General features: G+C 43.5%; 1 protein-coding gene across 4 annotated transcripts in view; it reads left to right on the top strand.

The window, feature by feature from the left end:
• Positions 1–12,484, top strand: part of LOC137872838 (ephrin type-A receptor 7-like) — a 148,958-nt gene that overhangs the window by 131,766 nt on the left and 4,708 nt on the right. For all 4 annotated transcript variants that reach the window (XM_068711306.1, XM_068711304.1, XM_068711303.1 and 1 more), the window contains 6 exons: positions 3,281–3,406; positions 4,414–4,599; positions 7,927–7,988; positions 8,542–8,658; positions 9,021–9,107; positions 10,126–10,278. In XM_068711306.1, the coding sequence (XP_068567407.1) occupies positions 3,281–3,406; positions 4,414–4,599; positions 7,927–7,988; positions 8,542–8,658; positions 9,021–9,107; positions 10,126–10,278 (731 nt within the window). The remainder of the gene's footprint in view (positions 1–3,280; positions 3,407–4,413; positions 4,600–7,926; positions 7,989–8,541; positions 8,659–9,020; positions 9,108–10,125; positions 10,279–12,484) is intronic.

The raw sequence follows: 12,484 nt of genomic DNA, 5'->3' as shown, positions 1-12,484 counted from the left end.
CACACACACACACGCTTTTTCATTTTTGGCCCGCTTTTCAAGCACACACGCTTACTTTTTGTTTTTTTGTAGAACACGGATACTTGCATAAATAGGCACAAAGACATGTTTTTTGTGTCCTCTATCCAACACACTCTCTAGAGTCCACTTCCTGCTCCGTGACTCAGTGCAACAGGCTCTCATGGAGCTGCAGGTCTGCCATGGAGTGACAGACAGTGATAGTCATGTAAGCCTGATTTAAAAATAAAAAGTTCTCCTCCCATCTGTTCACCCGCTAGACCCTTAAAAACACACCCCTCGACCATATATTAACGCAGAAAGACAGGGGGAAGAGTGAATAAGTGAGTATTTGAGTAATAAAGTAGAGGAGGAAGGAAGGAAGGGGAGAGGAGAGAGCAAAGGGCCCAGTAAGAAGGACAGAGAGCTGGTGTTATGAAGAGGTGAGTTGGCAGAGGCACATCATAAGTGACACTGCTCAGAACATTAGTTTTATGTCGGAGGATGTGACCTAGAAACATGCAGTGGGGGTGGAGGGGGATGGAGGAACGGATCAAGACTCATCCGCAATCTCCGTTAATAGACCACATTTAGATAGCAGCCAGAGTCTGATATCATGTAAGAGACAGACAGAGAGAGACGTGTCCGGGGAAATGAATGGAGAAAGATAGCGAGGCGTGATGAAGGCCTTTTGTTTAGAATGAAAATATATGAGGCTGGAAACGCTCACTCTGTGGTCCACTGAAGATTTATGCAGCCAAGTGTGAATATGCTTTAGTTTCCCCTCAATCGCTCATGACAGTGACACAGTTAACCCTGAAACTAATCAGCCACAGAGCCAATGAAGCGTGTGTGTGTGTGTGTGTGTGTGTGTGTGTGTGTGTGTGTGTGTGTGTGTGTCTCTCTCTGTCTGTGTCTGTGTGTCTCTGTGTCTGTCATACGTTTATCTGAGCATTTGTAGCCATTTTCAGCTGATATTGCTCATTTATATGAGACATGTGAGCACCCCCTCTTGTGTGTGTGTGTGTGTGTGTGTGTGTGTGCAGGTATGGACTGCACAGCTGGTTGTAAGCTACAGTCTTTGATCCTTCACTCAGCCCTTGCCTTGAATAGAAAAGGTTTCGTTTGCCTCATAATGAACTGTATTTGTTGATGTGTATGTGTGTGTGTCCGTCTCTCAAACATACTGTATCTTTGAGTGTGTTTGTACACACAAGCAGACATCAAGCAAACCTGTGTGTGTGTGTGTGTGTGTGTGTGTGTGTGTGTGTGGGATCAATAAACCGTTATGAGGCAGCCAGTATATCCCTCAAGTCGATCTAGAACTGTAATCACATTTCGGAGCCTCGTCCCGGCTTTTGGGAAAATTACCGGCCCTTTTCCTGGAAGAATAGCCTTAACATGCAGTAACCATGGTCAAAGGTCATCTAATTGAGAACTGTAGTTCACCGGTTAATGGTTATTGGCGAGCTGCTGGCTAGTTTATTTGGTAGTTGTTAGCATTCGGTAAATACAATTGGCAGTTGATAAAGAAAACAAGAGGCGAATGGTGTAATCCGGTAGTGCTTTTGTTTTGTTGTGTAGAGTCAATATCACTGTTTTAAATGTCAGCCGAAATTTGCAATCGCTGTGTCTCATCAGTGTCTCGGAAGAGATTTTGTAGAGGTTCTTGATAGACATTAGCCCTGGTAATCATTCATGATAGCCTTTTTTCTTTTTTTCCTTAGAGGATTGGATATGGCAATATGAAATAATTCATCTTTTTAGAATTTAGACTCTAGGTTTGTATTTTGACTGATATTAAATATTTTTGTGGTGTGTTAACATGTATAGCCCACAATTAATCACTTACCAGGCTATTCATCAAATGTCACATGATGGATAGAGGACACAGAGTAATGCTATTTTTGGAGATTTCTTTTGCCTAAGCTGTCATTATTTTTGGGAATCCCCAGTAGCCAAACTCTAAAACTAACAACAAAGCGGCAAGCCTACTACAAGTGCTGTGGCACTTTAAGGGTTTTCAGCCTCAGCATTTTACTTTCTAGCCTGAAGATTATATTGTGTTTGTGTTTGCCTGTTATTTTGCATATGTGTGTGTGTGTGTGTGTGTGTGTGTGTGTGTGTGTGTGTGTGTGTGTGTGTGTGTGTGTGTTTAATGAGATAACATTTTGAAGCATGCAGAAAAGACAAAAAGCCTCGTGGAAGAGCCCTGTGATCTGACTAAAGCTGCATGGAGGAAACCCAAAGTCAGATTTGAGCACTCAAAGCCTTTGATCTTGGTTTTTCCTCTCCCTCTGGAGATGTGCAAGGTCAAAACGTACAAAAACAAAGAATTAGTCAAGTTATGAAAACATAAACGGGAGAATTTTGTATCTTTTAAATGAAAAAAAAAGAAGTCACCCAAAAATCAGCTACCGGCAAAGTATTTTAAATTGTTATGTTAACGTGTCAAACTGAGATGTTTACAGTAGGCCTACAGTCAGAGTGGTTTGATAGCAGAAAATGTTACAGCTATCTCAAACATCATTGGTAAAACTGAGGTATTGATTTCAGTCTCTGCATAAAAAAAGTGCATGGACTTGTTCCTGGACAACATTTTAGGTCTTATGTTCAACAATCACACAGAGAGAAATTTGTTATCGAAGGAGGCAGGGATACCAATGTCTCCACTGAAAGCCTCAATAGAGCACAAAGTGATGCAGACATGAGAAATGTTTTGCTTTGTGTTGAGCGAGAGGCAACAGACATCTCTTTTTGGTCAGCTATCCGTATTTATTTGCTTATGCGCAGTTTAATGGTATCTCAATCTGAGAGTGGCTCCTTTTTATCTGGATCATGCCTCATGTGGACGTTTTGCCGCTGGGACTAGTGCTGACTTTTATCTTTTAATGTATTTCTTTGTGCAGACAAGCATGTGGACCACAAATTATGGGTTGCTGGCCTCACCATTCTGTTATTCTTAATCCTTTTCGTCCCTGATGGGACTGCAAGCTTTGCCTCGCCCCATGTCTGGTCCATGTCTGGGCTGACCTCGATTCCTCTTTTTTGATGGAGTCCAAACTAGTAACCTGAGGCGCCAGATAGTTTGTTACACAGAACCATCTGAGAAGCCGTCTTTAGAAATGGTTTGGAAAAGGGGCCCTTTCAAAAAAAGACTTGGTAGGTGATCGGATGGTGCGTCTGGAGTGGCAATAATGCACATCACTTGGGTTTTTGAGGCACCGATGTTCAAGCCTCATTTTTGTGAGGAATGACTCACATTGCATGTTTGTGTGTGCAGTTAAGATCCCGACACGGAGGACCTACATTGACCCAGAGACCTGCGATGACCTGCTGCAGGCCGTGCACGCCTTTGCCAAAGAGCTGGACAACTCGAGCATCAAGATAGAGAGAATTGTGCACACAGGTACGTGATTGTACTGTACATGGTAACGCACGATTGTGATGTTGCTCTTTTTTAAAGGGGTACTTCAACATTCAGCATTCAAAGCAGCAAAAGATGAGATATCCTGAGTTTTAGTCTCTTGATTGGGTCAAGCTCCTGATACACTCCACCTAACGTGTCCCAGAAGGTAACTTTTGTTAGACCCTCCCTGTCTAGCGAATTCCCATGTCCTTCAAACTCCCAAGGTTACAAAGCTTAAGTTTCAAGCCCAATCCAAGAAAACCCAGATGACATCAAGTTTATTTTCAGACTTTAGAAAGAGAGACACAGAAGCCATTTCACTACAGTTTTCGCTGGCTGAGTAGTACTCTTTGTGACGAGTAAAATGATCTAGCGTAAACTTGGTTGAGTGCCCCTTTGAATTCACAGCAGGATATTAAGCACCGCATTGGGTATAGAAATATACAATATATATCAGTGCATGGCACAGTAGAAATTGTGCATTTCCCTTTTTCTTTACCAGAAGCAAAACCATTGTTAACCATTTCTAATGTAACATATGGACAGACGAGGCAAATGAAGCAAGCAGAGTATAGAGACCATCAACAGCTGCAGTTGCGCTTTACCTCAACCTGCCTTGAGACAAATTGGAGAAACAAGTTCAATCAGTCTGGCAACTTACTGCTCTGCCAGAATGCCTTGGCCGTACTTGATGTCCCACCGTTTCACCTGCACCCTACCCCCATCTTTGATCTCTCTTTGATCCCTTTGTATTTCTCTCTTCCTCAATAGTGTCTGTTCATTTGCATCATCTCTCTTCCTCCTCGTATTCCTCCATCTGATTCTGCTCCAACCTGAGACCCACCCACTGTTCATTCCTTCTCACTTTCTTTGAATCTTTGCACAGTTTTTACTCCATGTCATCACTGTGGCCCACACCGTGCCCAATTATTTCCCCACTCTCTCCCTGGTTTCTCATCAGTCAATTGAGGGACCATGTCCTCTGTTTGTCCGTCTCCTCCCTACAGGCGACTTTGGGGAGGTGTGTCGCGGCTGCCTGAAGCTCCCCAGTAAGAGAGAGCTGCCGGTGGCCATTAAGACATTACGAGCCGGCTGCTCTGACAAACAGCGGCGCTCCTTTCTCAGTGAGGCCGGCATCCTCGGACAGTTTGACCACGCCAACATCATCCGGCTGGAGGGCGTCATCACCACCGGTAAGGAGGATGGGGAGGGAGATCAAGCAGAAAGCGAAAGGCAGTTTGGTGAGGAAGGCGAGCAGGTGAAGATGAAAAGAAGCACAGAAGGGGAAAAATCCCAGGTATCCAAGGATCAAAGGAGGAATGGAATAGTTTGACCACTTCCAGTATCATAAAGGGGGTTCATCACCTCCATTACCGAGGAGGCAGGAGTGGGAAAAAGGGAAGTGAGGCTGTAGGGAAGCAGAACGGGAATTGGAGTTTGACCATTTCAGCATCACACATGCTCAGGGGGTTACCACTTCTGGTAACTATAGAGAGAGATGAGAAAAAAAAAAACAGGAATAGGATTGGGAAGAGCACTGCGATACTCCACTTCAATATCACACGCGTGGAGGGGGGGTCAGCGCTCACAGCGTAGAGGGCGGGACGGGAGCATGGAAAAGAAGAAAAAAGGTTGAATAGTAGAGAGTAGGGTTGCGGGATGGATGCCATACGCTAGCAGCAGCTGAGCGACATCAAGGCCCATTTTCCGCTGACAGATAGCAATTGAGGTCCTAGAGCGAAAACAGGATGGAAGAAGTGGGATGGAAGGGGGAAAAAAAAACGTGAAGGGAGGAGACGGAGGAAAGAGACGTGAGAGACAGAGAAGATGAGGTAGAGGTTAATGGGAATGGCAGGTGAAGGGAGAAGCTTTAAAGAGTTTGTGAAGTTTTTGTTACTGCCGCAGTGATGCTCGGTGTGGTGTGGTGTTTGCGCGCGTGTGTGTGTGTGTGTGTGTGGGTGTGGGTGTGGGTGTGGGCACGGTGCCCGAACACACTCTGTGCTCAGTAGGATGGCAGCAGATGTGCAGGGTACAGTAATTGGTGCTAGAGACCCAGCGGGGCACTGAGATCCACTCCAATCTCTCCCACCATCACGTGCGCAAACACACACACACACGCACACACAGACATTCATAGATGACTCACGTGCATGCTACCTCACACACATACAGTACAAAGGCAGTCCCGTATGCTCACTTTCTCTTTCACTATCATTGACACACACACACTCTCACACACACACACACACACACACACACACACACACACTTGCTTGCCTCCTCACTTGGCATGAAATCCCACATGTGTGCACACACACACCCACACACTGTTAGAGTACAAATCACCTGCTTTACATCACTTACCCCCCACCACATTCTCAATCAGCCCTCTTCCATCCCCTCCCACCTTGCCTTTTGTGAGAACCTGCAATAAAGCAGGACATTGTCTGTCATCTTCTTGAATACCAGGACGGCAACTAGAAGAAGCCGGGTCATGGTCTGTGTGTCCGGTTCAACACGGGCTGGGGGGGTCGGACAGGTATTTTGCACACTGACTAAGATCCGTTACCTAAGTAAAAGTACACTAGCACAATGTGAAAATACTCCTTTACAAGTGTCATGCTTTTAAAATCCTATTTGCAATAGGTAAAAGTACAGATTATCATCAGCTTTATGTTCTTAAAGTGCCCTGCAATAGTCTGGCCAGCTGTCCAGGGTGTACTCTGCCTTCACCCAATGTCAGATGGGATCGGCTCCAGCCCCCTCGCACCCCGGTTACGAATAATGGATGGCTGGATGAAATAATAATAAGAGCTAAGAAACCATGGTTTACATACATTTTATTATAAAATCTGTTTGTATAAAGTTACCAGTAGGTCCAGTTGTCAGATAAACGTAGTAGCGTAAAAAGTACAATATTTCCATCTGAAATGCAGCCGAATAGAAATATAAAGACACAGAAAATGGAAATACTCAAGTGAAGTACCTCAAAATTGTACATAAGTACAGTAGTAGAGCAAATGTACCAAGTTACTTTCCACTGCTGATTGTATGATATGACAATGAGGTGATTTGATACCTACCAGGAGTATTTTCACACATTCTTACCTCCTGTCCTCAACCAGCGGTGTGCAGATCTACCGAGCTGTTAATCCAATCCACTGTGGTTACTATTTCAGCGCATAATGATAAAGATCAGGGTCTACTAGGTAGCGTTATCAAGTATGATTGGCTGTGATGATGTTTGTCGGAATATTTTCCCCTCAAGTGGATATTTCAATTTTCTTCGGCTCCTCTGGCAACCTGATTGAGCCCATACGAGATGTAGTTTTGCCGCACGCTGTTTGAAGCAGGAGAGTAAAGTAAAGTCTCAAGGATTTGCTTTTCAATATGTATTCAAATTATGACTTACAAGTGAGTTTGACTTTGTCTGAATTTGTATTTGTATGAGGAAGCAGAAAGTGCTTATTACCCGGTCCCTGTTTCTGTCACACAATCAATTTTTCCTCCCTCTGCATTTCTGTCAGACATCGTCTGAAACACGTTGTGTTTTAGCAGGTAATCACGTAACACAAATTGTATAATCCTTTTTAAGTAGCTCCTTGTTTGTAGCTAAATGTATCTGTCATTCCCGCCCTGAGCAACCCACCGACACACAGTTAAACCCCCGATTCACTCTCCAACTCGCATTAATTACGTGATTGGCTGCCGTATTATGGCAGTGTCTCTGCGCTGATTCACAGTTCCCTCGTGTTTTTGGTAACCTTTTCCAAATGGCTTCCTGAAAGCCCAGTGATTCTGGCAAACCATGAATTGTGGATGTCCCAATGCCAAGTTATCATTTTTCGTAATGTGCCTGCATAAACTGCCAGGACTGATTGCGTATCACATGTATTTTGTACATATCTAGGTCTTTGCATTCTTAGCGGCTTACATATCCGTGAAGGTTTATTCTACTCTCTCAAGCTCCCGTAATCCACTCCCCCTTTCTCCTTGTTTCCTCTCCACTCCAACTGCTGCAGTCTCATTTTCCTCCTCTGTGCACTTCATAGCACTGCTGGATCCCTGCCATCTGGTCCTGGCCACAGTGTGTATGTATGTATCTGTTGTGCGTGTGTGTGGTGTATATGAACGTGCACGCCTCGGGCCACGTGTGTGTGTGTGTGTGTGTGTGTGTGTGTGTGTGTGTGGGTGTGGGTGGGTGGGTGGGTGGGTGGGTGGGTGCACGGATTGTGTGTGAGTGAGTGTTTGAGGGTCGTTAAACTTGCTGAGACAGCCAGAGCAGCACACAGGTTCTCCTGGCTTCACCACAGTTCACTGGGTGAGGAATGTCTTTGCACAATGCCTGCCGTGCTGCCAAGTGGACTAGACTTACTTTATCCTCTCCCTTCCTCCCTCTCGGTGTCTCTGTCTCTATTACCTCTCTCTCACTTTCCTTTTTCCGCCCTTCGATTCTCTTCCTTTTACCTCAACTTCACGTATTCATCTGTCCTGCTCTCTCTCTCTCTCTCTTTCTCCAGGGAACACCATGATGATCATCGTGGAGAGCATGACAAACGGGGCCTTGGATTCCTTCCTTAGGGTAAGTTTTGCGTGTACGTGTTTCTGCGTTTATCTTAAACGCACTGCTGCAGACGTGTTTGCTCATTGTCCAATAACAAAATTAAGCCCCGTCATTATCGTCCGTTTCTGAGCTGTTTTACAAACAAGGCATTTTGCTCTAATGATCCTAAATTCACTATTATTATAGTGCAGTCCTGGGGCAGCAGTACTTGCACTTATTACTGTAATAAGGAAATGCACCATAATTAACTGCACAAATGGAGTGTTTCTGCTGTAAGCTTCTGTAAACTGTTATTGTGCCCCTCTGCTCTGTGAACCACTGCGGTGTGTTTTATAATGATATGAATTAATGGCCTGTTTGTTTTTTATCCTCCAAATAAAGGGATTTAGCCCAGTGAGCACATCATTGTACTGTAGTAACAGATGTGCCGCCTTTTCGGATCACTGTATACACACTATATATACTCTCAACTCTCCTCTCTTCCTCTTTCATTCCGTTTCCATTCACCTCCTCCCTGGTCTTCTTTCTCCATCTGCTCTCTTCCTTTCCTTTTGCCTCACAATAACCTCAGAAGCACGAAGGCCAGTTGAGTGTAATGCAGCTGATGGATATGCTGGCTGGTGTGGCATCGGGGATGAAGTACCTCACCGATATGGGCTTCATCCACAAACGGCTGGCTGCACACAAGGTAAGGGAGCAGGTGGAGGGGACGTGGCTCGCACAATACAATTTGTCCGGGTCTGCAAACGTCTTTGACAATCACTTTTGGCTGTAGGTTCTTGTTACAATAATGCACAAAGCTGAAAATGACGAGACAGCACTGTCGGAAATCCTTTTGTCACATTCGGGTTTCACTGTGTCATTTCCCTAAAAGAGCCCATCTGTCGAACCTGCAAATGGCGGTGGTCACGCTGCAGAAACATGAAGGACAACTCAATTTGTTGTTGTAAACAATCAATTGTCCGTGGTGCGATAAGAGCTTTGCCCACACTGAGACTGTTTGCTCCCCAAATGTAACCGATGCTAATGAGCTGGTTTTGCTCCTCTCAGGTGCTGGTTAACTCCAACCTGGGCTGCAAGGTTTCTGGCTTCAGACCTCTTCAGGAGGACAAGATAGAGGCCATCTACACCACACTGGTAAGAACAGAACGGTAACACTTTCTATCAAGTTCATGTGTAAAGTGCATTATAAGCATACTTATGTGTTATAATCTGCTTATAGCATTGTATGATCATAGTTATAAGCCCTCATAAATATTTAAAGTTTAGAACAATAATCATTGCACATTCTTCACAACTATTGGTTGTTTTTGTTTTTGAAGTATCATAGTTTTATAATTCACATAGTTGTAATACATTATTATAACTGTTATAATACTATAATAATAATAATTATCATTATAGTATGATTATTAAAAACTCCAAGAGGTCATTGTTCGTGTTAAATAAAGTGAAAAAAAATCATTAAACTTAAAATGTAAAATTAATTTTCACTTATAATAGTGATTATAATGCGTTATAAAAAGAATACAATGTATTACAACTATGAGAATTATAACACACTAGGATCCTTGCAACAAAAACAGTGTCACTGAGTGACCAGCAATGATAAAGTATTATGATATTTGACCGAATAAGTCATGATGAAATCTTTTACAATGTGAAATGGTCATTGTTATGAAGCATTATGGATATTTATGAGTGCTGATAACTTTGATTATACAGTAAGCAGATTATAAAGCATTATAAGTGTGTCTTAGAAAGTGATACCAAAAAAATCACGGTAAAAACTTTTTAGATTCAGATTGTTAGATTCTACTTTCCTAATGAATCACCGTCAGAGTGGCTCAAAATCTGTTTTGTCGCAAGTTCACACATGTACAGGTGAGATTTTTAATGAGCCTTGGACCAAATGAGAGTTGACGCATGGCAGGTTCAGTTGAGGTCATATAATTAAGCTCTCAGGAAGAAAAAAAAAATATTTCGGTGCTTTATTTTCGCAGATATTTTTGGGTTCCACTTAAGGTGAACCCACTCCTCTAAAGATTCTTTTGATCTACTGGAAATATGTTCAAAGAGAATATTAAAGCTTAATTTCTACGAACTCTCCACACCCTTTTACTCCACGTCTTACCTCCCTGCTTCTCTGCTGCAGCACGGAGGGAAGAGCGTGGTGCTGTGGACCGCTCCCGAGGCCATCCAGTACCATCGCTTCTCCTCGGCCTCAGATGTCTGGAGCTTCGGCATTGTCATGTGGGAGGTCATGTCCTATGGAGAGAGACCCTACTGGGATATGGGCAACCAGGATGTAAGTGTGTGTGTGTGTGTGTGTGTGTGTGTGTGTGTGTGTGTGTGTGTGTGTGTGTGTGTGTGAGAAAAGCTTAGAGATAGGAGGGTGCTTTTCCATTAATCTTCCCAGTCATGTCCTTTATATTTCTCCCTCCCTTCCTTTTTTATAGAATATCTGCACTTTAGCAGTCTCCCTCCCTCTTTCACCTCCCTCTATCAATGAACTCTGTATTCATGCACAGCCTGGATCTTATTAAAAGAAAGCCAAAGAGCCACAGTACCTCTGAAAGCTTTCGCCGAGTCTAAGTCCCCCTCTTTAAGTCTGCTTCAGCTCCATGACCAATCCTGTTTTCTCGTAAGGACGCATTGACCCCCTTCTAGTGGCCCCCCGCCTGTCCCAGTGGTGTTAAAAATCCCTCTGAAAAAAATTCCTCATTCATGTAAATGTAAAGGGTTGAAGAGATTGACCAGTCGACAGGACCCTGCCGCTCGTCACCAGAAACCTAGACTTTCCAAGTCAATGTGGGTTGGTGCTCGGTTTTGCTGTCGTCACTCCTACCTCTTTGACCTTCACAAATAAAAAGGTGTTTTTTATTTGACTTTGTGCAGGAAGTCATGCTTGTAGAGTGCAATTCAAAGTGTGATGCAAGTCTGCTAAAGAGGCAAGAGAGCAGATTATTCTTTGAGACTATTTTTCTTTTTATTTAAGCCGACGACACGTAGGGCAGTAAAAGGATCATTTTAAGGATAATCATCCTTTATCAAGTCCAACCGCTTCATCATGCTAATGCCCTCTTAAATGACTGGCATCAGAAAATAATGCCTCTTCTTTATGCAGACAGGTGCATAGTTCAAAAGCAACCGATTATTTGCATGTTTCTTTTTTGAATGTGCCAAATTGATATGCATGAGTTATTCAACAGGCACAAGAATGGTTTGTTTTGCTTTTTTCCCCCGCTGGTGCCCTTTCACCAAGCAGGAGAAACTTTCCTCTCAGCCCGGTTCATATTTATCAAACTTTCCAATTGCGAGGCCAAAAGTCAAGCTTGTAGAGCGCCTGGGATATTAGTCCACTTTAAATTGATACATTATATCATAACGGAATTGTTGGTCGGCCTGTCCACCTGTGATCCGCCGTGCCCTTTACCTACCGGCTTTGATTAAATGGAAAATGTCAAATGCTGAAAAGGCTTTTATGACTGCTCTTTAGTGAGATAGGAGCTTAAGGGGCTGAGAGGACGGTGGAGTGGGGCGCCGCGTGGGTGGGCAGAGAGAAGAAAGAGCGTTTTAGGAAATAATGCCGCTGATGGATGTCATGTCTGTGATTATGCTCTGACTATTTCCTCCTTTCAGGAGATTGTATCTCTTAGAGGACGTATCGCATGTCCCTGGATACACTGAGAGGAGATCTCCTGCGAGGTGTTGCAGTGGATGGGTTTTGAATGGGGACAACATTAGTTTGATGGAGGAGCGAGGAACATTAAGGAAGTCTGGAGGGACGCTTTTCATGCTCTGCTATTTGAAGACTGTGAGGTCTCACGGGGTTAGATTAAAAAGGCTGACCTGAGATGAATCATTTTGTCTGACTCATTTCGTTTAGTAGCTTATCTTTTAGAGTGGGTCAGGTATAACAAAATAATGGCTCTTGTGGTCTGTTTTTTTTGTCTCTTTAATTTCTCTTCTGTGTTTTTTTTTTGTTTTTTTTCATCCACTGGCAGGCAACATATTGTATTATAGGAAATTAAAATGTTGGAGTAAAATGTTCTGCTGATAGCAGCCCAACTATTGTGATACCCCATCAAATATCCTGTGAAGTGTCACTGAGACATTGAATATCCTGTGAAGTGACCTTTCAATCCGCAGACAAAGTCAGTTTGCCTTATTTCTCTCTCCGATAATAGCTGCACACTCGGTTCTAGTTGTTTTTTTTGTAGTTGTTTTGAGTCGAGACATCGCTGCATATTTGTAGTCGCCTCATATTGTTCAGGGCAGCAGTACCTGTGAAATTCTGTTTATTTTGCAGCTGGTGCTGGCTCGCAAGGTGACCTTAAAGGATGCAGCCTCAAAATAAGTTCAATTAGCGAAAAGCAAAACAATGCAATGGAACATTGTAGGTGGTGTAGTTAGTGACGAGACAAAACAAAAGCACCAGCACTTTTCTACTCTTATTTATCCAAGTAGGACCTTTTCTGTCCAAAGACTTCTATTCTTGGCAACTAAGCCAC

This window comes from Cebidichthys violaceus, unplaced genomic scaffold (assembly GCF_023349555.1).
Source record: "Cebidichthys violaceus isolate CVI_PGR_0920_01 unplaced genomic scaffold, fCebVio1.0.p SCAF_16, whole genome shotgun sequence".
NCBI lineage: Eukaryota > Metazoa > Chordata > Actinopteri > Perciformes > Stichaeidae > Cebidichthys > Cebidichthys violaceus.
Note: the sequence above shows the minus strand (reverse complement) of the source record. Positions and strands in the feature narration are given on the sequence as shown.